This window comes from Aptenodytes forsteri, unplaced genomic scaffold, assembly GCF_000699145.1.
Source record: "Aptenodytes forsteri isolate BGI_AS27 unplaced genomic scaffold, ASM69914v1 Scaffold308, whole genome shotgun sequence".
Taxonomy (NCBI): domain Eukaryota; kingdom Metazoa; phylum Chordata; class Aves; order Sphenisciformes; family Spheniscidae; genus Aptenodytes; species Aptenodytes forsteri.
This window is the reverse complement of record NW_008795475.1, coordinates 1-26,280: the sequence shown is the minus strand read 5'-3', so window position 1 is coordinate 26,280 and position 26,280 is coordinate 1. Positions and strand designations below refer to the sequence as shown.

General features: G+C 53.9%; 1 protein-coding gene across 1 annotated transcript in view; it reads right to left on the bottom strand.

The window, feature by feature from the left end:
* LOC103900466 (ornithine decarboxylase antizyme 1-like) overlaps positions 1-18,762 on the bottom strand; it is a 30,205-nt gene extending 11,443 nt beyond the window's left edge. The window contains 2 exon segments of the mRNA XM_009281157.2: positions 13,522-13,535; positions 18,658-18,762. Coding sequence (XP_009279432.1) covers positions 13,522-13,535; positions 18,658-18,762 — 119 coding nt within the window.
* Positions 18,763-26,280: the final 7,518 nt, after the last annotated feature.

The window sequence follows — 26,280 nt, the reverse complement described above, 5'->3', positions numbered from 1 at the left end:
CGGATGAGGAGCAGACCCCTGACCCGTGCAGGCCTTTGCATCTCCCCACCGCTTGCTCTGTAAGCGACAAACTGAAATCCAAAGACAACCGGTGCTATAGTGATGTCTATAAGGGATTGACAGCAAACTGCTATCAAGTAAGCCACCAGGTTGTCAACCCACTTAAGAGTGGAGGCCTTAAAATGAAGGCAGCTCTATTTCATTGCTAGAATTTTCCAGTTTTCCTAAAGGTTTTTCTTTATGAAGTCGTTCTAGGTACAAATTAACTTACCCTGCCTCCTGTTTGTTATTAACTCTAGAAGAAGCTGAGATTTGAAGGGCTCATTGCTTACCCTGCTGGAAAGGGGTGACTGGGTGCAAAGCGCTGCAACGTTTTCCAGCAGCGCTCCCGAGAGCATCGCGATGCCTGTCCCTGTGTTTCCCAAGTAACCAGGCTTTAGGGAAGCTGTTTATTCCCGCGTGTCCTGCTGCATGTAAACCCAGTAATCTCATGCAGATACCCTAACTCGACCCATGGGGCTTCCTGCTGCAGAGAGAGGGTAGCCTAATCTTTAGGGAGTGCAAAAGTGCACTTTCACGCAGAGCTGAGCATGTGCTCGTTACTCTTAATAAGACCAACAGATTTCTGAAGGTGCTAGAAGATAAAGAGGTGGCATAAGGAAGGCAAGAAACCTTGAAATTACTGTTCTGGATTAGACCGATGACCTAGTTAGTTTGATTTCCTGCTTACAGTGACTTTTACCAAGTACTTCAGATGATGATCTGAAAACCTACTGCTTCGGGAGTGTATGCAAAGAAAGGGAGCAGTTGTGATTACAGAAAATAAACTGTCTGGACAGGAGTTGAGAATTAGTTCTGAAATTTGGGGTTTGGGTATTTTAGCTACAGAAGCTATTACTTCTGTTCCTCTGGACATGTGATCCCCATATAAATGTCCTTTCTTGGGTCAGAGAGTTTCCATTTTGGATTGTCTAACGGGTATGTCCTTTCAAATTGCAATGCAGATTGTAATGGCGCCCTGCCTTTCTGGTGCTTCCCTGGACTTTTGTCCTACAGCACATTAATTTCTTAGCTCACAGTTCCTTATTCCCCGTGACGTTTCCATGTTTGTTTGGCTTCACACACAGACATATCCTTGATCTCTGACTGCCAGCCGCCAGGCAGCAGTGGAAGCCAAAGATCATATACTACCCGGTTGTGCAATCTCAGCCCATCTTCAGACTCATTGAGCTCATTAGGGAGGAAAATGTAATCAGCTGCCCTTCAAGGAACAGGATGTGACAGGAAGCAATGAGAGCCAGCAGGTCAGTCCTTAACAGCTGTCAGAACAATGTGCACAGTACGACAGCTCTGTAGTTCTGCTAAATCGAGTCACGGGCTTAATGGGCTGGAGCGTGCACATTAAAACTGATCCCTGCAGAGATCAGAGCGTGTCGCGGTGGCGGCAGCAGATCCTACACCATCCCTGTGACCGCTTGTATTCATTAGACAGGGAAAATAGGATCCGTGGTTTACATGTTTAAGCTTCCAATGCTACCTCTCAGTCCTTGCAGCCCTCGTGCTCCCTTCGGAGGCTGTAATTTACTGCACTTGTGTCACTGTGGATTGGGAAACTGAGGCAGGGAGAAAGGACCGGCCTCAGGCTGTACAGAGGCAGAGCTGAGATGGGAGCTGAAGAGGTCTTGCACCTTTGCTCCCTTCAGGCTGCCTCCTCTGACCTCGAATCCTACGAGACTAGGGGGTTTAGGTCACTTTTAAAAGTCTACTTACCTCAAAGTACCTTTGAAATAAGCAAAATGTTCTCTTGAACCTAAATTATCTGTCCTTATCCTGTCTCAACTCTCATTGATAATCCTCTTTGTTGCCTTTAAAAATATTTATGGGAGATTATTCTTTGGCAGTGATAGTCATGTTTAATTCTCTTTCTATTACACTGGGCTTTTCTTTCAATGGTTTCCTGATGTCTTGCTGTTTGGTATTGTTAGGTTTATGTATTGCGGTTTTAAGATTTTAAATGGGTTCAGAAATACGCTTGCTTGTGGTAATTGGATACTTTTCCCCATGAACTGTTACAGAGGTGGCCGCAAGATATCAATTTATACCAAACTATATATTTTTTTTTATTTTAGCGTTCTGATGGTGATGTCGATTGACATGACCACCATCCTGGGCCCCTGCGCGGCTCTGACCACCATCGCTGCGGCTTGTGTCTGTCAGCCAACGCAATGGCACTTGAAACATCACTACTTTTGCATCACTACTCTCAGTGTCCCTGGGACTTCTAAAACTCTTTGAATTTTAACGACAAGCCTTTCCTGAGCCTCGCATGCAAAGCAATGCAAATAAAGTTTAATAATATATAAGGCTTGATTAAGCCTTTATCGTTCCAGTTCAGACTGTAATACCGCAGGCTGGGATCAAGGCGTTCGGACCTGCTTTAGGACTGGCGTCTCCGGGTCGCTGTGGGACGTGGAGGGCCCGTTGGGTTTGTGCTGGCAGCCAGCAGCAATTCTGCATCCAGCCTTGAACATCAGTGATCAGAGAGGACCGTGTCATCTTCATCTTGGTGCTGAGCTTTGTATCACAGATGATGATAGTTGCCATTTCAGAAGGCCATATAACCCATGCTCCTGCCCCAAGAAAGGATCAGCTTTTCAGGAATCATTCCTGACAGATGTGTCTAACCTGTTCATAAAACCCTTCAGTGATAGGGAGGCCGACATTTCCCTAGACGATCCCTTCCAATACTTTTCTGTCCTTATTACTACAAAGTATTTGGGCTTTTCCCCCTTAAATTCATGACTGCTATTCAGCTTTCTGTTACCATGGGCAAGAAGACAGTTTCTCTTCAGTCTCTCCTTACTGAATTCATGCAGGACACTTTCAAACTCTTTCTCCTCGGCCAAAATACTTCTCGCAGAAGTTCCGATGAGACCTTTTTTCCATGACCTCCAGGTATAACAGCTGTGACACATTTGTTTGGAGGAAACTGTAAGATTAGGAAAAACAAGCTGTTCTTAATTTTCCTTGAAAATAAGCTATTGTTGTAGCTCTCCGAGATCCATGCTCATTATAGTACTTTGAAAAGTTACCAATCTCAAGGCAATCCAAGGGAAGTCAGCTCATGTATCTTCTTTGATTGACTTTTCATCTGGGAAGATTTCAAGAGCTCTTGGCACAGCTTTATGGGGACACTGAGCACTGGGACTTCCCCATGCTGCAAGGATTAGTTTCCCAGTTTCAGAGACCTACATGTGGGATGTCTTTACTGATGGAGGCACAGGGCTAGGAGAGACCTTCTGAATCAAAACCAGACCTGCTGTCCACACATGCTCCTAGGATCCCGTTCATAAAGGTACAGTGCTCCACCCTCACAGCCTCCAGTGTGTCCCCTGCAAGGCCATTCCATAAGCTGAGTGCTCTAAGAGTTACGAAGCTCCTTTTTAATCCCAGTTATATTTATTTGTAGCCAATTTTTTTCCCAATTGGTTTCATGCCAACATTGTCCTTATGCTTAAATAGGTGTCTCAGCTCTCTCTCGGGTGCTTTTATGTGTAGCAATCCTACCCTTTCTGGCCTTTGTTTTGTTAGGCTAAGGAAACTGAGATCGTCTTCTGTAAAAGCTTCCTTTCTCCTTGTTATGCTTCATGCCAGTAACTAGCGATAGGACGAGAGGAAATGGCCTCAAGTTGCGCCAGGGGAGGTTTAGATTGGACATGAGGAAAAATTTCTTTACTGAAAGAGTGGTTAAACATTGGAACAGGCTGCCCAGGGAAGGGGTTGAGTCACCATCCCTGGAAGTATTTAAAAGACGTGTAGATGAGGCGCTTAGGGACATGGTTTAGTGGGCATGGGGGTGTTGGGTCGACGGTTGGACTCGATGATCTTAGAGGTCTTTTCCAACCTCAATGATTCTGTGATTCTATGTCAAGGAAGTATCTCAGCCATCCGAAATCTTTCCCACACAAGCTATATATGTAAAGCATCTCTCCATGACCACATAAGTGCCATCACCTCTTAGGTAAAACCCAACTATTTATAAATATAAGTTTATATTGATTTGCTGGAAAAAGGAGCTAAAAAAGCGCACACATGTAAGCAGAACAAGGAGCAAAAAGCTTGGCACATCTACCGGGGGGGGTTATAATTCGACAAGGATGTTAGGGCTGATGCTGTTGTGTGAGTCACCATCCCTGGAAGTATTTAAAAGACGTGTAGATGAGGCGCTTAGGGACATGGTTTAGTGGGCATGGGGGTGTTGGGTCGACGGTTGGACTCGATGATCTTAGAGGTCTTTTCCAACCTCAATGATTCTGTGATTCTATGTCAAGGAAGTATCTCAGCCATCCGAAATCTTTCCCACACAAGCTATATATGTAAAGCATCTCTCCATGACCACATAAGTGCCATCACCTCTTAGGTAAAACCCAACTATTTATAAATATAAGTTTATATTGCATTTGCTGGAAAAGGAGCTAAAAAAGCGCACACATGTAAGCAGAACAAGGAGCAAAAAGCTTGGCACATCTACCGGGGGGGGTTATAATTCGACAAGGATGTTAGGGCTGATGCTGTTGTGCTTCACAAAAGGGCTGTTGGAGCCTCAGCACTGGATCCAGTGATTCATTTGGGTCTCTGCTTTGATGTTTTGTTGAAAGCCTTCTTCAGTGGTCTGGCAAAGGGATACAAACCGGCATTGGTCTGAACCACTGGCTTGGTAGTTCTAGGTGGAAGGAGTTTGGCAAAACCTTGCTCTGCACCACAAAAATGTTGCTTAGAGATCTCTCAGTCTGGGCCTGAGTCTGTTTAGCTCCTATGTGCTGATCTTTGATAAGGAACTAAGACGTGTGTGTGTGTGTGTGTGAAAACTGGTCGCTTTTCATCTTTCTTTGCACTCAGAGCTAGAGGTCCTCTTGACGTGGTTCCCACAAGACCGGTGTTATTGCCCCTTCAGCCCTGCATGCTCCCAGCGAGCAGCAAGTTTCTGAGGATGGTGGGTTTAGTAGGCACCACTCGGGGAAGAGGTGCCAAAAGTGGCTCGGAAAGGATGCTGTGACTTGATGTGCAAAAGCAGCGAAGCTGCCAGCCACAAACTTGCCCCCTGTTGTCCTGCAGGTCCCGGAGATGGACATTTAAAACCTCTTTTAGTTGCAAAAGCCTGGAGCTCTTATTTTGGGCAGATCTGTGCTATAAAAAACAGTTGTGCTTTTCATAGCCGTGTGTAGGTTTGACACCTGGGCAGGGAACATCTGAGGGCACAAACCCTGTCCTCCTTCCTCCTGAGGGGGCTGTGGGTGATGCTCAGAGCCAGAGAACTCCTTGCCAGTGACTGAAGTATGTTCCTCCATCTGAAAGGAGTGGAGATGGGAAGGGAATCGATGACAAAGAGGAAAAAGGATCATGGCGAGGCTTTGCTCGACTTGGGGATCGCCCTGCTGTGCTTCAGGGCTCAGGCTCCACTTCCCAATCTCATGCCCACAGCCCCAGCAGTATTCAGCCCCCTTTGGGCTGTGCTGTTGAGGAGATGGTGCTGAGGATGCCCACGTCCCGCTGTTCCCCTCTAAAGCCTCTCAGCACGAACATGGTACCAGCATCCGTCCTCAGCACAAGCACGCGCTCTCCTTGCAGGGAGCAATCCCGCTGCCGGCTGATGTTTGCACAGAGGATGGGGAAGGGTCTCCCGTGTCTGTAGGGTGGTTGGAGACCCAGTGTGAGCGGAGGGGCTGGATCCCAGGAGAAGCCGGGCTGACGGCACGGGGCTGAAGCAAGCACTGCTGTGAAGCGACGTAGCCTCCTTCCTCCCCAGCCTCCCATCTGTGTGCAGAAACGATGGTGCCACACCAGCAGCGTTGAGCAGTGCTTCCCCCTAAACCCACGTGCTCGTTTTCGCTGTGCCAAAGCTGCCTTGTCCCCTCTCCTCTCCCCAAACCAGCCCACGTACCTGGGCACGGTTGAGGCTGTGCCGGGGCTGAGTAAGGGTGACTCAGAGCTGGGTTCAGCCATCCCCTGCCTGCACCGGGAGAGGAGCTGGAGTGGGTCCCACCTCGTGGTGTTAGCATCTCTCCCCAACTCCTCCTCCCCATCACCCCGCACCTCGACTCCTCACCACCGGCGGGTGGAGCAAGACTAAACTGGTCTCTGCATGCATATCGCCTTTGTCTGGTGTGGATGAACGTAAACTGCTGGAGGGAAGCATTTTAACGATGAAAACCATGCGGGGCTCAATTGTTCCCTGCATCCGTGGAAAATTACTCCTGCTCACTCTCCCTTTTGCTTGAGCAGCTCCAAAACATGCTTGTAGGGGAGGGCGAGGAGGAGGGAGGTGCATGTGCCTGTGGGGTCAGAGCTGCTGCTTTCCCCCCCCCCCCCCGCCTCTAAATGATTTCTTCTGAGCGACTCTCGCCTTTGTCATTGGGAAAAACACACAGCAATCAGAAAGCGTTTTGGGGCCAGCCATTTAAATGTCACTGGGAAAAGAATAGAAAGAAATGAATCCCCGACATCCCAGCGATGCGGGCCCATCCCCCATCCCTCCCTCCCTCCCTTCCCATCTGGCACAAGCAAGAACAGATGGGAGAGGTGGCCATGGTGGGGCCGCGGCGGAGGGTGCTGGTCCCACCGCCCGCGTGGGCTATGGTCCATCACTGCCGGTCCTGAGCACCCACCGGGCACGAGCTCCCTTATGGCAGGGGGCACCTCCTTGGGCAGAGCGGCGGGCAGGGGAATGGGCAGGGACGTGGGGGCACGCGCTCGGGCACAGGGCAACGCAGCGGCCGTGGGCACTGCTCTGGTGCTCGGGCTGCCAGTCGCTGTCCCATGAGCCCACCCTGGGAGCTCTGTGGGTCCATCTGTCCGTCCATCCCCTTCATGGCTCTCGTCCTTTGGGGCTGACCGGGCACTCTCCTCCTGCCTTTTCCCCATGGATTTGCTTTGCCACGGTGCTCCATTTTTCTTTTTTCACCTTTTTCAGACGCTGCCTTTTTTACCCGAATTTCTGACTCGTTTGCTCACCCACATCCTTGATTCTTTTCCTTCTCCCTTTTGTATTTCCCCCCTCCCTCCACTCCCAGCACTGCCCAGCTTTCCTCTTTATCTCCTGCTCTCGCTCTCATTGTGTTTTCTTTGCAGTCCTGACGACAACGTTCTGAGGTATAAGAAAAGGAAAATCCCAGCGATACGCTGCTGCAAGGCTTTCATTAGCGATCGGGGCTGACTGGGCTGGCTTTTTTATTCCCTGTGCAAACCATGCCTTCCCTCACCGCTCTGTGTTACCCCTGCACTCCCTTCCCCAGCTGATCCCTGATGCCGTGAGACACGCGCCGGCCCTGCCAGCTGCCTTCAGTTATCTGCTCTGCGAGGGTGGAGGTGGGAAGGCTCAGGGCAGAAACCTTCCCAGGAGCTGGCTCTGTGCCGGGCCTGGATTTGTCCCCAAAAAACAGGGAAGAAGGGAGCAGATGTTGCAGGTCGGCTGCGCAATCGCTGCCGTAGCCAGTCACAAGTGGTGAGCGCCCGAAGGAGGAAGGCAGCGGCCTGGATGATGTATTGTGAAAGGGATTAAGCTAAAGAAATGGAAATTATAGGCTGGGTGTCAAGGATGATTTCTGGTTGTGGGATGCGGCAAGCAGTGGATCATATCTCGAGACGAGGAACAGAAAAACTGTTGTTTGGACGCTGAAAGCTGAACTGAACAAAGCTCTGGAGGATACTGTTGTATAGTTGGGGATGGTGGATTTCGGGTTAAACCTTGCAACAAAAAAGCAAAGTACTCTAGTAAACTCATCTACGATCTTCTACAACCCATCTTAGTGAATTTATTTACCTTTCTGTGATGTGGGGAGCACGGCAAATATTATTCCCTCTATTTACAGAAAGGGAAGCTGCAGCACTGCAAGGCGGTGGGATTGTCCCCGGTCAGAGCCCGCTGCAGGTCCAGACTCGGTGCTCGGCCTCGGTCAGCCTGTGGCTCTGCCCCAGACCCTCCTGCACGACTTTCTCCAATCTGTGCACTTCAGCCCCGTTGTGTTGCAGGAATGCAATGGGCTGCCCTGACAGGCTGAGCTTCTCTTGCCCGTGGTGTGAGCTGGTGCTTATCTTCAAACATTCCCCTTGCATAGGTGTTCCTGGCACCTGCAATGCTTTTTGCACCCAAGAGTCTTGGGTTGGGCTTTTTTGCATATATTTTTGCCTTTTTGATTTGTTCTCTTCTGCTTTGAAATCCCTCTTGTGTACCTGGTGTCTTTCTGAAACCTGGTGAGAGCCGCCTTCCCAAGGAGGGGATGGAACAGGAGGCAGGCTGGTTTTCATCCCAGCTACTTAGCTGTGACGCTGCAGCCGGGGTCTGCCTGTGGGATGCTTCAGGGATGTGACATGAGCCACCTGATTGCCCTTGCAGTTCCTTTCACTCTCTAGTACCGAAATTCAGGTTTGTTGCAAAATCCTGATTCCTGCAGGGACCAAGGGAAGGAAGGGAGCGGGAGGCATCTCCTGGTACAATCAGGGAGCCGCTCCTGTCATTCCCCTCTATTTGTTCACCTTTTTTTCTCTAAGACCTTGAGCTGTTTCAGCTTTCTCTACCCTGCCCAGGCCTGGACAGGACAGCAGGGAGCGATATTTAAAGCGTTTGTGAAACTGCAGCTGAACTCGAGTAGCTCTGCAGTGACCTCCTCTCCCTTCTTGGTTTTGAATTCTTCGCCTCCCTCTTTTCCACGTAAGTGGAGAGCTGCTCTATTTAGGGACCGGTGAACACCCCATCAAAGGCGTCTCCAGCAACAGGTTTCTGTGGCTCTCAGGTGTTGGTCAGGGTCCCAGTTCACTGGGTTGCTCATGGTTGCTAAAAAGGCACCGGAAAGATGGTGTGGGAAGGCAGGGCTGGAGCCAAGCTCTTCTTAGGTGTGGCTCCCAAGCCGCTCTCTTTTGCAAGCAATTGCTCACTGCAGCCTCCCCGCTGCCTTCCCCACAAACCCGGCAGCCTCTCCCTTCTCAGTATTGGAAATTTTCACTCAGAAATCAAGAATCATGAAACTGAGGTCATGGGACCAGTTAGTTACATGAAGGGAAGCAATCCCACAGCATTTTTTCCATATGAATAATACCGAGAATCCCTTTTTGGGCACACGTTGCATCCTACCGTAGGCATGGTTACACCGAGAGGCATGCACAGGGCAAGAAAGTCGGAGCCCCAGGGAAACTGGAGAAACGTTCCCCGGCAGCGGGTGGGGTGCAGGGGGGGTGGTACTGGTGTAAATCCAAAGTAATTCTATCAATTTCACTGGAGTTAGACCAGAAGTTGTGTCCATGTCACTGACATGGCAGCCTTGACGGTTTGACATCTAGGGTTAGAAGCCTGAAGGACACGTGTAATTTAAGCCAATGGGGAATTTCATGGCTGTATAAGTGACCTTCATGCCAGGAGGCAGAAACCGGGGCAGTAGCAAAAAAGAGCAGCTGTAGCAGAGCATAGGTTAGATGCTCCTGTCCTGCGCTGCCCAGAAGTTTATTCACTGTTTTCTTGCTACACCTCCGCCTTCGTCTCATTTAGTTTGTAAATCACCCTCCCTTTGCACAGTTGTTGTATCCCGAATTGGCAAAAGTTACACGACTTTGCCACTTATGCCATTTTCTGGCCTGTTTATGTCCCGTAAATTAAGTCAATGATGAGCTTGGCATGGGATCTGGAAGTTTTTCACAGCAGGATCAGTTTCTCCCCTTTAATTAAACATTACAGGTTCCTCATGAATCATACTTCATGCTGTTAAACTTTTATCAAAAGCCTTAACGTAGTAATTTATGGGAAATCTGTTTTGATGTGCAGATCTGGGCCTCGCTTCTAACCTTGGACACAATTGCAAAGCTCCTGTAAATCATCTGACGACTTTGTTGGATTTGCATCTACCCTGCAACTGCAAATCAGCGAGCGCGGCCAGGCTGAGCGGGCGTGCAGCGCCGCCGCCGGCTGACCGACTTGCTGAACTTGGGCTCTCGAGTCTAACAGCATGGACCCGTCCTCCAGGCGGGTTTTTAAACCCTTTTCCAAAGCAGGTCTTCACTTGGCTCCTACCGCATCCCATGGCAATGAGATCCACGACTCCCTTACGTGTCTGTGCAGAAGACCTTTGCTGGTTTTCAACCTGTCACTTGCTAATTGCATGCGGGACCCCAATTTTTGTGCTTTGTGAACTGGAGAGTCGCAGCCCCCTCTCTGGAGCTCTCTTGGGCTTTTTTTTCCTCTTCCAAGCTGGTATTTTCCTCTCTTCAGTCTTTCCTCGTGTAGAAGCTCTGCCATATGCGCCGTCTGCTCCTGCACCCATTCCAGCCCTTTTTCTTCCTTATCTGTCTTTTCTGAGGTGACCAGAGCCGCTGGCAGCGGTCGAGATGTGGGTGCACAGGGGATTTCTGCAAACACAAGATGGGCTCTTCTAGCATCATCTCTGCACCACTCGCAGCAGTTCCCTAGGATGCCTTTTTACTGTCGTAAGCTCTGAGCTGACATTTGCACAGTTACATCCACAGTGACTCCAAGATCTCTGAGCAGCATTAGCTCATTTGCAGCCTGTTATTGCAGATGGGTTATTGCTTTTTAAAGAACCAAAGTGTACGTCATCATGCTATCTGGCACCCCACCCCTCTTTCTGATAACTGTAGAAAGCACTGACCAGCAACAGATAAACTGGAAGGAGGGATAAATGTCCCCAGGATGGTTGTTCTTCCTGTTAGAGTGAAAGAGGGAGATGCAGGTCCGCACGTCTGTGCACGGGCAGGCAGGCAGAGCTCCGCCATGCAGCACCCACGCCAGCAGTGAGGCTGTGCCTGCCCACCAGCTCTCCTGCCTGCACCCCAGCCAGGGCACCCTGCTTGTGCCCGCCGAGGGACATGAGGGGTGGTGGGGATGGGGGGAAAAGGACAGAAATCGGTAGGAAAGCTCCTCTGGTTCCTCTGGGCACAGCAGAAGTCGTTCCATGTGATGGGTTGAGCAACACCAAATTTCGGCTGCTGTCTTGGTGCCTTGTCCTACGCACCAGCATGATGCTCTGGTCCAGGGACAAGCCAAGTCACGTATCACTGGAGTAGGATGGTTTCAGACCGCTCTCATCAGGCCTGCGGTGCAACAGGCTGCGTCCTCAGAGGGGTGTCCAAAAGTTGTTTTTTAAAAAAAAAACAAAAACCAAAACTCTTTGCAATGTTGGCTTATGTAAAACATCTGCTTGGCAGAGACAACCGCATGTCCAATCCCGACGTGGGTGTCAGATCATTTCAACCCCTTTTCCACATCAAGGTTTTTTGCCCGTTATTCCCACTGTGCTGCCTACTTAGTCCTATTTATAGAGCGCCTTTCATTGGAGTCTCTAGGCTTTTAACCTTTATTCTTGGAAAATTATTCACTTCTTGGACCTGCCGCGGAGCAATTACTCACCAAGGCTCCTCCCCAGCCTGACTTTAAAAGAAATTCCCACGAGGCAGCCCAAAGCTTCGAACCTCCCTGCGGCCAAACCCCGGCTCTGCCTTGTGCCGCGACCTGTCTCAGCTTGTCCCGTGGTTCTCAGCCTGGCTCTGTTGTTCATTCACCTGCAGAAATGGTTTGCTGCCTTTGATGCTTCTCCGATGAGATCATTCACCTCCGAGTACAGGAGCAAAACACTCCAAATGGGATTCTGGTGCAGGCTGATTGGTTTCTCCAGGCTTCTTCCTCATTCTCTTATTCATCACCTGCTGGGCCACCACAGCTTCTGTCTCTGGTCCTGGTCACTGTAGGACAGAAGAGCCCAGTGGTGACCATAGAGCAGTTTGGGGGTGGTTGGTCCCCAAGCTGGGGATAGCTTCTGTGGGCATGAAAGGGGGGGAATTCCTTCTCCTTCTCCTTCTCCTTCTCCTTCTCCTTCTCCTTCTCCTTCTCCTTCTCCTTCTCCTTCTCCTTCTCCTTCTCCTTCTCCTTCTCCTTCTCCTTCTCCTTCTCCTTCTCCTTCTCCTTCTCCTTCTCCTTCTCCTTCTCCTTCTCCTTCTCCTTCTCCTTCTCCTTCTCCTTCTCCTTCTCCTTCTCCTTCTCCTTCTCCTTCTCCTTCTCCTTCTCCCCCATTTCTATAGCAGCCTCCTTGTGTTATGTAGGGTCAGAAATAATCAGTGTTAATTAGCTGTTAGAGGTGTGTGTCGCTACCTGGCTTTCAGGTGGTGTGTAGGATCCATCCAACACTGCAAGAGGCTCGTGGGGATGGAGAGGACTCTTCTACCCCTCTGGAGGGGCAGAGGTGGTTGAAGGGGAGGCGTTTTGTGCTCTTCTCCCTTTTGCTGTTAAAATCCCCGGATTTCTAGAATATGAAATCAGCTGCATCACTGCAGAGACCTGAGGGTGACTTGGAGACTGTGCTCTGCTGTGCTGATGAGACCTGGCTCCTTGCTGAGATGCAGAGGCCCGAGCCTGGCAAACGCGATGTTTGGAGACAGGGGGCTGCTGGTGCCTGAGACTCCTGCAGCATTTCCTACAGAAGAAAACCCTCGTGGTTTTGAATGGCTAATTTGGGGCCTAATTTGGGGCTTGAGGAGGAAATTCTTTCAGGCTGTTGTTTGCATTTCACTGGAACAAAAAAAAAAACCAACCAGCAAAAAGAGTCAGCTGGCTTTGCTTTCATACCTCCCATCGTGAAGCAGGCCGGGCACATGTGGGGCGAGGAGGAGGGAGGGGAACTGATGAAACTATGGGTAGTCATGTTTAAACATTTGTCTTGGAGCTGTGTTGCAAACGTGCGTCCCTTTAATGGGCTTCACTCATGCCCCTGAGACACCACTCGAGGGCAGACGCGCTTCAAAGTCAAATGCCTGCCCCAGAGCTGGGAAAGGGCAAGGCGATTCCTGCCCAGTGCCCTGCCGAAACCCCCCTTCCAGCTGCTGTGCCTGGGTTTTCTTCCCAGGACGGAGCCTACACCTGGATCCAGGCCGCTGGTCCTTTAGTTGGGATGTACGACCAAAGTCACAAAATCTTCAGTGGTCACTTGAGGAGTCCCTAGACAAGAGATGCGAGGGTACAGCCGGGGGACAGAGCCTGGCTGGCAGGGATGCTGAGCACCTTGCTGCTGGGAGAAGGCTGTGGAGCAGCTCATCTCCTGCTCTTCTGCCTTCTCATGCACCAGTGTTGCCATTTTTTAATAATTCCATCATCACTTTAAATAGCTGTTACTACCAGAGCCCACAGGCTCCTGCCTCAAGTCATCGCTGGCTGCGCACACAAGCAAACATCGGCATGCTGCCATTTCCCGTGCGTGTCTCTGCATCTACCTGCCCCATCCCGGGGCGCATTTCATTACTTTGTGCCTGTTTGCCAAGAAATACCAGACTGGTGTCGTAGACGATCATGGGAACTAATTCAGTCTGTGCCAAACTCTGCTGCTGTGAATCAAGGCATGATCATGGAGGGCTACGTCCTGCCCCAAAATACGGCATGGGCTGCTGAAACCGGGGTGAGAATGAGGTGGTTTGGTTTCTACAGGAGGGAAAAGAGAAGGGTCAGTAGTCGGAACAAGCCTCGGTACTCACATCGCCATGTGGTACTGGTGAGAAAACAGCATAAAAACCGGGGCAGTGCTCCAGACTGTATGATTGCTTAACTCGGGAGCCACCCGGGTGGAGGTACTTGTCCAAGTCCCTTTAAAGACCTTCCCCCAGCCAGGTGGGCAGGAGCCCACTTTCATTCAAGGAGCCCCACTTTCATTCAAGGTTCATTCTTGAATCTTCTGCTCTGTCATTCATTAAAAAATTCTGCCTAAGCTTGTTTTAATCATGGCAACTTGGTGATTGCAGCCTGGCTTTTCCAGGACATTTGCTTTCTTCTGGTGATGGCAGGGAGCTGTGAACAAGCATCAGTCCTAAAGATGGGCCTTTTTGGTGCCAAAGAGCCACAGCTCCGTAACTTCCTTATAAATCTAGCATAACCCCATGGATTCAGAGAAGCTGCCTTGGATTTACACCAGCAACACTCCTCCTGGCCTGCAACCCAACGTCTCGAGCAAAGCGTTGGCAATTCAGCAAAGCCCTTGCAGGCTGTGGGTATTAATGGTGACCCGTGAGCATAAAATACGGCGGCATCTCTCCTCAGCGCCGCACAGATGGGCCCTGCGCAAGCTCCCGGCTGCGGGTGCCGAAAGCGGAGCGACGCCCCTGGAAGGCTTTTGTGTTTGTGCTACGGGGTGGAGGGGAAATTTAATTGCTTGGCTGCTGACCGTCGACTCCAGCCAAAAGCATACTGGCTCCGGTGTGGCAGAGCAGCGTGCTGGCTTCACGGGCTCCGGGTGCTTGGTGGTGTGGGGTCAGCAGCAGCCGGGTTTATGGCAAGGGGGGATGCTCCGTTCTCTGTCGGTCTCTGCCTGTCCTTTGCTTCTGCCAGCCACAGCCACGGGTTTCTTGTAGTTTGGTCATGGCTGTAGGGAGTCTCAAGCCTTATTTTAAACACAAATCTTGTGTGCTATTTGAGCAGGACATAGTTTAGGAACAAATGACCAGCAGGGACATTTCGGAAAAGGGCTAGAAAACATTAAAGATCATGAGCTTTGATGTCTTCTAATTTAGCCCAGGAGGATGGGAGCCGAGAGCCCTACGGTTCCTACAGACCTGCAAGCAGGGCGGATGGAAACATTTATTTGCCTCGTTGCAGTGGAATTGCCTGCACTGGACAAAACCTGGTCTGCAGGATGATGTTAAGGATGGTGGGCGAAAAGGAGAGAAAACTGAATAATTAAGAATGTGACTTTGGGAAAGGGAGTTTGCTGCTATTTTGAGGCCTAAATGGTTTGGTTCTTGCTTGTTAGTATTACACAATATATTTCATTTGGCATTACTTTATGCAAGTAGGGAGAGGGAAAGCTGGAGCAGAAGGGAACTTAACTCAAAAACCTTGTCCCCAGGTCCCAGCCTTTTCTGTGCTGCTTATAATTAACAGAGTAGTTTGGAGACCAGCTAAAATTTTGGAGAAGGAAAGTCATCATCAAAGTTTCCAAACCTTGGAGAGATGACAAAACACATCCGTGAGGACCCCAGCAAGTGCCTTACAGGGGCAAGCAGCACCAGAGCAGACAGTCCTGGTCTTGTCAAAGGGGGGATTTTTATTAAGAAAGCAGAACCCAAACCTGTCCAGCCTTCCTTTACTGTCACAAAGAAACCGAGAAATACGTGCTGTGAGGCAGGGAGGAGAGAACAGACAAGCCTGGCGCGTATGAAACTTTTGCCCTCGGTTCCTGAAGTCTGCTGAATTTTAACTTGGTAATTTTCTGTCTGATAACAGAGAGAGACATGGGGAACCAGGCCGGGGAGACACTGGGAAACCCCAGCCGAGGGTCTGGGCGGGGGTTAAGAAGTTCCTGCTATTTTTGCTGTCGCTGCAGTACTTTCCGCTGTACTTTGTAGTAGACTTTGTACTTTTATGACCCTCCTAACACTAAAGACCTGAAGCCTGCCTGGGGCATCTCCTCCCCCCACCATGTCGCACAGCCTGCGCCAGGGTGCTGGGGCTGAGCCTCCTCGCTGCCGTCCCGCAGCCCGGCAGCCCCCGGCGCAGCTGCCGAGGGCTGTGAGCAGCCCCCCGCCATGGCAGAGGGACGAAAAGGCGTTTGTCTAGACACGGCCTGATTGCTTTTGAAATGGCTGCGCAGTCCCGCTGGGGCTTCGCAGTGTTATTAATGGTGTCAGGACAACCTGGAGCCCTGGGAAAGGCGCTAAAATGGGCAGGACCTGCTCTCTGGTGGGGTGCAATCGTCCCAAAGAGGTCAGCTGCTGTGAGGAGCGGGGGAACAACCCCTCGCCCCTCGCACGGGGCAGCTCCGGCAGCAGAGCACTCTCACTCCCAATGCCCTGTGTTGTTTGCAGGGCGCCCGCTTGGAGCAGAGGGAAGCGGCTCCTTCGTTGGGTGGGATTTGGAAAGGGAGGAACGGGGCGGCATCTGCAGAGCCCACGGTGCCAGCATGGGGGGACTGAACCTCACTGGGTAAAGGCACTAACAAACCGGCCACTGCCCTCCCGCAGGAAAGTCAAAATGGGGAAGATTTGTGATCGTTGGGATATTATTCCCAGGCTGTTCCAGCACTCCTTACCCAAAGCTTCGTTTTCCTCTGAATCTCCTTTTGTTTCAGTTTCCCCTGAAATGGCTTTTTTCAGACTGATAGAGCAACAACCCCCAGCAGTGGCCCTTCAAGGGACAAACATCACGGCCGCTTTCCCTGTTCCCAAATGGCACTTCCAAGGACAGTTCGTTTGAAATGTCATGTTCAAACACAGTCGTGTACTTGTGTTCTCCTCGGAGGTACGAACAGCTGTAAATCTTCAAAGAGAACAATAATTAGCCCTAAGCAGCGCTGGGCTGTGAGAAAACGGATCATGGAACAATTATTGAAAGCGGACGAGACTAAAAGTAGCATTTAATGGGATCCGGCATCTTCTGTTCCCACTGACCTGAATGCTGCTCCTTCTGCCAGGCAAAGGGAGCGAAAACCACTGAGATTTGTAAGTCAGAGTATTTAGGTCACACGTGGATTAGAGTGTGATCAGATTGGCTTTAATGTAGAGCTGCTCTGAATACCTATAGATCATATGGCGCGCTGAGGGATCAATGCTTCCAACGGCTTTTAGCAAGGTGACGGGGCGAGCCCGGTGAAAGGCTCTCCCTCCGGCAGCACCGTGGTGTTTTGTACCGGCTGCCGGCAGCACAGTGGGTTACGGGTGTTACTCACCCGTGTGTGATCCCAGCTGCTGCGCTGAGAGCGGTGGGGCCGGGAGCCCCGCAGGTGGGATTGCTGCCCGCAGCGCATCCCTGCGCCATGCTCGTCCCTGCTCAGACACGGATGTCACAGCGTGGGAGGAGGTGCAGGGCAGAAGGGGCTTCCCGCACCCTCTGTTGCCTCTTCTGCTCTTCGCAGAGACCTAACGAGCTCGTTACATTTAAGAGCACATCTGCACAGCTCTCGCCTGGTTACAGATGTGTTCGATGTGGCGTTTTCTGTCCCTGGCAGCCTGATCTCTTGTCACGGTGCTGAGTGGCCCAAGCACCGGCCAGTCCTGCAGGGACCAGGACCTGAGGGCAGGACCGCGGCTGCTCCTTGTCCTGCTCAGCTCTGCCAAGGTGAGGCCTGTCCCCAGCATGATTTCTCCATCACCACTGGGAAAGATTATGAGACAACCCAGACCCTGAACGCAATCGGGACACTGCTGTCAGGTGGGTCTGTGTGTCTGGCACGGCCACTTCTCTGTCCCTGGATGGACAGCTGGCTGGCTTTAGCTCAGGGCTGGAAAGCCAGAGGTGATGTGGGGGAGTTTCTCTGATGGTTGTGATCACCTTTGCCATCCTTGACTGGACAAATGTGCCCACAGGTGGTTAAGCTGGTGCTTGGTCTGCAGCATCATGCTGTGCTCCTGAAGACCCCGTGGCGGTGTGTCCTCCCAGCCTGGTTCATAGGCAGGCTGTCCCCTTGCCTTTAAACAAAGACCCATAGTGTTTCTGGCTTGCCGTCCCACCAGGCTCACCCACAGCTAAAAGCTCGGGGTAAGAGGAAGAAGGTGATCCTCAAAGATGCTGCAAGCTGTGATTCCTTAAACCAGGAGCTGGCCTGAGATAGTACCTGTCGCGCAGAGCTCCCGTCTTCTCCCTCTCCAGTTCCACACCACGTCAAACCCTTGCCCCAGGAGAGGAGGCAGAAGATACCCTCAGCTATGTTTTCCTGGCTAACCAAATCACTGAAGCTACGGGGAAGGGCCCAGGTCTGAGTTCTTGCAGCAGTTCTCTGCTATCAGATGCTTTCCATTAGCTGAACGAAGCAGGGCTGCGACCTGCAAGCAGCCAGCCAGGGCGTTGCACCAGGGCAGCAGAGCCCATCCGGGTATCAGCTGTGGGTATCGGCTTGTGCAGAGGATGCTCCGTCTCTCTCGCTGGCTCCCTCCGACATGGGCAGCGCTACCCAACCCCACTGCAATGCCTGGTGGCATGAAGCCACAGGAACATCCAGCTTCCAAAATGCTCCGGGCTTTCAATTAGCTGCACCTCCACAAGGAGATTGCTCAGCTCAACATACCTAAAATCTCCTGTGATGATAGATTGTGATTTGACAGGAGAAGCACAGCTGGCAAAGACATCTCTTCACTTCCTGTAACTTCCTGAGCGCTTCTTAATAACGCCAGTGCTCGTAAAGGTCTGTGGTTCTTGCAATCACGTGGAGAAATAATCTCCCCGGCTGACGCTGATGTGTTGCTGCCTCGGGGTAAGGAGGCAGCAGCTGTGTTTCAGCACACAGACATTGCACAACAGTTGAGGACGGGAAGAGCTGATGTATGCTGGATCCAACTGAAAGAGGAATTTTAGGTCAGCAGAATATTGTTGTCAGCACCGGGACGTGGCCAGGTTGCTATGGGGACACCTGTGCCTTTAGGTATTTGATCGTGTGAGGAATCAGGATGCTCTTTCACCTGATTTCCCCAAGAAATCATGCTTCTGTGATCCTCTCTTCCAGCCGCCAGCCCCGCTCCCCCTCCGATCCCATCTCAGCCCAGTGGCAACCTCCAACCACATCTAAGAGAAGGGTGGAGGGCTCCGAGACACGAAGCACCTACAACAAGCCCGTGCAATGCCTGGCCTGAGCACCACGTGCATCTCCGGCAGGTATTTGTTTGGTGCCGGCAGCTGCCAGGCAGTACGTTGCGGCTCAGCCGGCAGCGGGGAGGCGGGCACTCGCCCGTGTAGCCCCGGATCAGCTGGCACCCACTGCCGCCCACAGCTGCACAAAGGGACGATGCCGGCATGGAGGTGACAGGGCTCTTGCTGGAGCAGGGACCAACCTACGAAGCTATCCTTTGCCCAGGGGACCTGGGCCTAGCAGACAACATCCAAATCCCTGTCTTTAAAAGCGGGTCAAGAGCCCAACCCTGCCTACGTGAGGAGTTGAAGGATAAATGCTTCAAGGACTGGAAGGATGTTTTTGATTCCCAGGCCTTGGGAACACGGGCGGGCGGGTCTGGTGGAGCCAGGGATGAAATCCGGGGGAAAGAGCTGCAGCCAGCCCGGTGAGCCGGTGGGTTTGGGCCAAGAGCCAGGGCAGCAGAAAACCTACCCGCACAGCCGGCTCAAGCACCCGCCTCCCCTTGTACCTGTGGCGGGAGGAGCCGGAGGCAGGCTGGGGCTGCCGCAGCAGCAGGGGCTCTGGGGAGAGGGGGAATTGCATGGAGAAAAGGAAAATTCATCCCCAGAACTAACCTGTGCCGAAAATAATCAGTGACTAATTTTATGTCTTTATGATTGCCTTTTAACTGTGAGTTATTAAAGACGGGAAGAAAGAAGATTATGTCCTGGTGGGAGGATAAATGAGTGTTGCCATAGAAGCGAGGGGATGCTGCAGCACAACTCGGTCCGTCTGGACCACAAACCATGAAGCCACGGCAGAGCCTCGAGGGTGGCCGGCATGCTGCGGACAGAGACACACCCGTGTGAATCCAAGGCGAGCTGACAGCCTGGGAAGTCAGAGTAGATAGATTTGTGTTATCAAGCCAAAGCCAGAGAGTCAATATTTAGCCTGGACAGGGAGCCCAGCCCTTGTGCAGCCGGGCCCCCGTCCATCACACTGTTCGATTGCCCTCCCAAGCTCTTCCAGCAGTGGCTTTCTCTCCATCTGGTCTCACAGCCAGATCATGTTTCTCCCCCTCTGAGCTAACCCCATCCCAGAGACACTTTTACCAGTCTCGGGGCAAGGGAGAAGCCAGGATTTGGGGGGGTTCAAGGGATTAGGAAAGAATTTGCCTCTGGGAATCTCTTTCCTCCATCTGCCTGGGATAAATTGTCCGATGGAGATGGAGGCTTTGCAGCTCGGCGGGGAACTGCTCAGAGCTAAACATGTGGAGGCAACAACACTCCTGGTCCCTCCCCGCTGCAGGAACTGGGTGTTGAAAGGTCCTGGAAAGGGTGGGGAGAGCGCTCTGTCCCGTGGCCCCATGCCAGGATGAAGTGGGAGGACGTTTTGCCTGGGCTCTGTGCATGCAGACGTTGCCCGTTCAACGCCCGGGTTCTTTCCTGGGAGGACCAGCTCGCCCATGGGCGGCAGGAGCAAGCTTACGAAGCTGCAAGCACCACAGGAAACATGATTAATTGGAAGAAGAAGGGGGTTTTATTTGGCCTGTTTATAATTTTCTGCTTCCATTATGTCCCTGTAAAGCAAACATGCCTTGCCAGTTAACAGCCCTGACCTTACTGGAGCGGGAATAAAACTGAGAAAACTACCCTTGGCATGTGCGCCTGCAGCCCTGGCACGGCGTGGGGGGCTGTGTTTACAGCTCCATCCCTTCCTCCATCTGCGTTCAGCTTCTGCGGCGCGTTATTTATACCGCAGCAGGGTTCACGGCGTGCTCAGTCCTGTCTCTGCCAAAGAGGGGAAATCCCTGCCCTGGAAAGCAGACGACTGCTCCTGAGTTCATTTGCTGCATGGTCCTAAAGCAGGACCATGACCCAGTCTCACCAGGTGTCCGGAGCCCTGGAAAAAGGCTAAGTCCCCTCCAGGATTCCAGTGGCCAGTTTATTCCTCCTTTAGATCTTGCAATCAAAGACCTTTCACACCTCTGCCAAAGAAAAACGTCAATAGTGCAAATGTGAAATGTCACGGTTTCAGGGTTGTTTTTTTTTTTAATCTGAATCCTTTCAGAAGTGGCTCTCCGTAAGAGAGATGTCCTCAAAGCGGGATGCCTCCAAGATGTGCAGGACTGGTACCAGCCACAGCTGCACCACGTCCCCTGGGACAGGCACTTCTGCCCGAGGCTGTACCTGCCCATGCTGAGCTGGGGGCTCTTGGGTAACGTTGCACAGGCAGGGCCAGAGCCTGATGGTCCTTTTCAGCTCCCCAAATGAGAGATGCTTCATCTCCTCCCTACCTCCTGTGAGCGGGAAGCTGCGGTGAGGAGCACATCCTTCCCTGCCTCCCCAAGAGGTGCCTGTGCCTGCGGCAGGGCTCCTGGGGACCCGGCTGCAGGAACAGGTACTGTGGAGAAATCGTGGGGGGTCGGGGGGCAAAGGACCTGCTCTAAACACTGGCAAAAAGCGGTTTTCACCGGGGTTGTCTAAGCACTGCTGGTCCCAGGGGCTTGCCTCTCCTCCTGCACCACCTTCTTAACCACGCCTAGCAGGTTTCTGATCTGCCTCTCTGCAGCCCCGGCACCCGTGTCTGTCCCACAGCTGGCTTAGAGACCCCGGCTTGGGGAGCAAACGGCCCCTTCTCCCTTCTTCGTGCTCTCTGGCGGGGGCGTTCACAGAGGGACAAGCTGCATCCCGGGTGCCCTGGAGAGTCGCATCCCCCTGCGCCCGCCTTGCTAGTGGCAGCCCCTGCTTTCGATGCCTGGGGCTAAACTGCCTTTTCTGGGGCTGAAGCGCGAGTGCTCCGGCTCCCGGTGATTGGGTGCTATTTTGCTCCAGCACGGTTCGGCAGCTGTTGCTGTATATTACCCCAGAGAGCCAGAGCCCACGGGGGGGCTGGAGGCAAGGCGGCGGTGGTCGAGCCCCAGGTACGACTTTCTGTGGCTTTTAACCTTTTCAGCTGGACACGGGGCAGCCCACGGGCACGGCCCACGAGGCAGCACTCAGTCCGCTGCCGGCCGGCAGCAGATCGGGGGCCACGGGGCCCATCCCGGTGCTGCCATGCGAGCGCACACAGGGAGAGCGGGGCAGGCGAGGGGACTATTTTTGGAAGTTTCTTTGATGTGAGTCAGCGGTAGAGGCAACCTCGGGAGCTTGTGCAGGAAAAGAAAGTCCCAGCGACAGCAGAGCGGAGCTGGTTATTCATTGAGTGTCTGTAGTTTTGTGCATTTAAGAGAAGATCTGGCATGTGGAGTGTGCATCCAAGGGAGCGGGAGCACGGGCAGCGCTGGGGAGGGGATGGAGGGGCTGAGCAGTCGTACGGGAGGTCTCCTGGGCAGGAGTCAGTGTGAACCGAGGGCTCGAGCTGGGCTCTGGGGCTGTGGGTGACCAGCCTGCCATGGGCAAGCTGTCCCTAGCATCAGTGGCCATCCCTTCCGTGCTTGGCCTGGGCAGTGGCCGTGTGCTTGGTACATCGGTGCAAGAGCTGGTCCTATAGGAACCGGCCCTAGGAAACCTGGTCCTGCGGATGATGCAACCCATCCTGGCTGGGGATGAGGATCCCGCGTCAGCTGTAGAGCCCCAAAATGCCTCCCTCTGAGGCTCGGACCCCCATCTCCCATCCGGCGAGGAACAGACCCGGACACGGAGCCGGTCAGTTCGTAGGACCGAGTTAACGCCTGTCAGCGCCGGGGGGAGGATGGCTGCCTGCCCAGGCACGGCACGGCTGTCTCGGAGCCCTGCAACCGTCACGGCAAAGCCTGGAAACACGCCCAGGGCCTGGAGGCGGTTTGGGCTCCGTCTGGGTGAAACCCAAGGGAAGGAGGCGTGGGAACAGCCCGGCACCCCGTGATGGGGAGCTGAGCACAGCCGGTGACCGGGGACCACAGTGAGGACGTGGCAGGATGGCCGTGTGCTGTGGGGCACTACTGCCCGCTGACCGCCCGGCGTTCATTTTATCTCTCTCAGTTTAGTGAGAATCCCTTGAAATGACATGGCAGCAGGTCCCCATGAGGTCTTGGAGAAAGACTTGGGATGCCCCGAGGCCATCGACAAGCTGCCTGGGTGGGGAGCACTCAGAGGCAGCCAAGGAAGGACGGGAGAAAAGGTACCTTGTCCTCACTGCGAGCTGGCAGCCAGGAGGTGCTGGCTGTGGCCATGCCAGTGCAGCTGCCGTGGTGCTTGAGGCCTTGCAGGAGAGGGCTCAGCCCGGCAGAGGTGGCTCTTTGTGGCACAGTGAAATCACGGGGCGACCTCGGACATCGAGGGGCACCTGCGCGGCGCCAACCCCGCGGGGACATCGGCCATGGCCACAGCCAAGAGGAACGGAGGCTTGTGCCCTCCTCTGTCTTCCTTGCGCTCATCTTTGCTCAGAAAAAGTGTGAATAACTGTGTAGCTCAAAAACACGACAAGCACTTGGGGGAAAGACTCTTTAAGGAAAAATTTTCCATCTTTGTGCTTTCCTTGGGGCTGAGAACCCCCCAGCCAATGCGAGAGTCCTGGGGCAGAGCCTTCGCTTCCCAGCAGAGAAAGGACCAGACTTGCCATCACTAAAACAAAACCAAAGACTTTTTTTTATTTCCTGTTGAAAGCCAAAACCTTTCAGGCCATGGTTCCCCAGCCAAAAGGTTCCCTCTTATTTATTTGGTTTGCTTCCAATAGCTTGTCTTAGATTTCATCCTGGGAGCTGGTATTTTTTCTCAGCATTCATTCTTCCACTGGGGGAAAATAAACTAAATGCAGCTCAAAGGAGGCAGAAATTCCTCCTTCTGGTGAGGGCTTGGAAGGATGTGGCATCCAAATCCCTGCAGAGTGAGGGCTGCGCTTGGAGGTGCCAAGAGGGCTGAGGCCGCTTTAGTGTCGGGACCATGTTGGTGCATCCTCCCCCCCGTAGCTCACCCCAGACACAGGGGCAGAGAAACCCCCCCCAGGGAGCCCAAGGACCGCAGCACGCTCCCCAGCCCTTCGTTGCGTCGGACTGCTGCAGAACCCTGGGGACCCTCTGGTTTTCTCTCCTGCTTCACATCTGGGAAAAGCCTCAAGAGTCACCCCTGAGCTTCGCGGTCCTCTTGGGTGGCTTGCAGTCTTCTTTGAGGTCTGGTTGCTCCACGGTAGCTGGAGTTTGTCCTGCTGTCCAGGCTACAGCCTGAGCTGCTGCCTTCCAGCCTCCAGCCACGTGTTTTCAGGGTGTCCGTGCACACCCTGGGCTGTTGGTCCCTCCGTGCGCCTTGGCAGGGAGGTCACCATCCCCCTTGGCTGCAGCTCCCTGGGGACATCCAGGACGGTGCCATTCTGGGGCTCAGCAGCCCCAGACGTGCATGGTGATGCTCTTACACCCCGACCTTTTCGGCTGCTACCGTGATGGCCGGGGGCTTCCGAAACCTCTCTCCACGGGTGACCTGGCTGCGCTAATGGGGGAAATGTGGCCATAATGTCCCCGCTCTGTGAGCCAGTGGGCGGCAGCGGGAGGACCCGGCCCCCGGTGATTCCTACCTCTCTGAATTCGCCGCCTAACGGACTGCGCTGTGCTTGCCTTTAACAGATGCCGACGTGCCGGTGAGCAGCAACGGGGAGAGCGATAGAGCCCATGTAAGTGTGCAGCATCCCGGGGCTGGGGGGCTGCTGGGGGGCTCCCTGCGCCGGGGTGGGGGCCTGAGCAGGGTGCCGTCCCACAGCGGCATTCAGCCCAGGAGGGCTCTGCAGGGTGTTGCACCGCGTCCATCCCGGGGGAGTGGAAGGCCGCGTCCTTCAGCTGTCACTGTCACTGATCCATGCTGGTGGGCAGCTCTCCCTCGTGGCACCGATCCGGTGCCGCTGATGCAGGCCAGCAGCCAGCCCGGCCACCAAAGCCCCGTCCCCAGCAGCACCGAGCCCAGACCCTGACGCGTCGTGCGCTCCCTCTCCTCCCAGCACACTGACCCTGCTGGCAAGCGTGCCTTGGATCCGACCCGCCGCCCTCAGTGGATGTGTGCAGCCGTGCTCATCCGGGCTGGAGGCGAATCCAGCCCCGAGGGCTGCTCTGGGGTGGGCTTGCTCAAGCGCAGCCCAGGGGGTCAGCAGCCACCAGCCCACCCGTGTGCGCTGGGGCCACACCCCGGCGCCTGCTCTGCAGCACGGAGCCAGCTAGTGGCTAAATCCATCTCAGCAGACAAAAGAAAAAAAACCAACCCCGATGTGTTTTTAAGGCTGCCGATGCAAATACACACACCGGGATTAAGTGCTCAAGGAGCCGGTGACGAGCCTGGTTAGCGCCGCTCAGGGCCTGCAGCAGCATCGGCTCAGCCCCGGGGGACCTGGGCAGCGTGAGCACGGGCTGCGGAACGCAGGGACCGGGTCCCTCCATGGCTGCACTGAGCACCCCTTGTTCTGGGAGGGGGCACACACGTGCAGCCATGACCCCCACGCTGCTTGTTTTCCCTGCGGGGCTGTGCGATGCTCTTACACCCCCGGCCATGCTCGCGCCCCTCCCCGCAGGGGCTAGAGGAGGCAAGGACCCAGTTTGGCATCTCTGAGTGGGATCCAGACGAGCCTGAGCTGAGCATGCCAGAGCCAGCGCTGCTCGGCGTGGACAAGAAAGCGGCGGAGAAGAAGCGAGCAGAGAAGGTGGGAGCCAAAGGCAGCGCTGCCGGGCTTCCAGGTAGGTGTGCAGGAAAGCCCTTCTCTGCCCCAAAACAGCCAGCCTGGCCCCAGGTGGCCACAGAGGCATAGACCCTGTCCTGTGTCCCCAGCCAGCCCGGGAGGCACTGTCTGGCCCCGGAGCAGTGACGGGATGAGCTCTGCTCTCCACAGTCCCCTGGGAGCTCAGCGACATGGAGATGGGGCTTCTCATCCGCCTGCCAAATCCCGCTCCTCCTCCTCCTCTCCGCCCTGCCCAGATCTGCTGCTGGGAGGGGAGCAGCAGAGCCGGGAGCACGGGCAGAGGTTTTCCCTGCTTGAGCCCCAGGATGCTATAATGCCATCGTGGCCCAAACACCTCGAACTCAGCCACCGTGACACTGTTTTCTCCACCCCTGCAGTGCAAACAGCTTCCTTTGCTGGCGGTGGCAGGGCAGGCAGCTCCTGCCCCTGCCCCTGTCCCTGCCCCTGCCCTTCCCACCCCCCTCAGCACCCCTTTTGCCACTTCTCGGCTCCCAGTAACGCTGAGTAACGCTGTTTTCCTTGGGGGTCCCCAGTCCCAAAGAGCCTTCCCGTGCAGAGGAAGGTGGAGCCCCCCAGCCTGGACCCCGCGGAGGAGCCACTCCTCTGGGAAGGGCTCACCCTCAACAAGTGCATCCTGGTGGCCTCCGTCGTCGCCTTGCTCAGCGTCACCTTCCAGGTGCTCCAAGGTGAGCCGGGAGCCAGACAGAGGGGGACAGGGTGGGCAGACCCTGCTGCCACCTCCTGCCTCCTCCTGCCTCCTCTCCCCTCCTCTCTTCCAGCGCCGTGCTCCAGGGAGGCAGTCAGCCACGGCAGGCAGGACGCTCCGCCACCTCCCCTTCACGGTGGGTTCAGATGCTTCGGGCTGCCCCAGTACCCCAGATCCAGCCTGAGACGGGGCCACGTCCCAGGGTGGGGTGGCCCTGGGACCCCATGTCTGGGACATCACACCCGAACAGCCTCATCCCCTGCTGACAGTGGCCCATCCCTCTCCCCTCCCAGAGGTGGTCAGCGCCAAGGAAGAGGAGGTCCAAGAAGTGATGACTGCCCAGACTGCCCAGCCCGAGAGCAG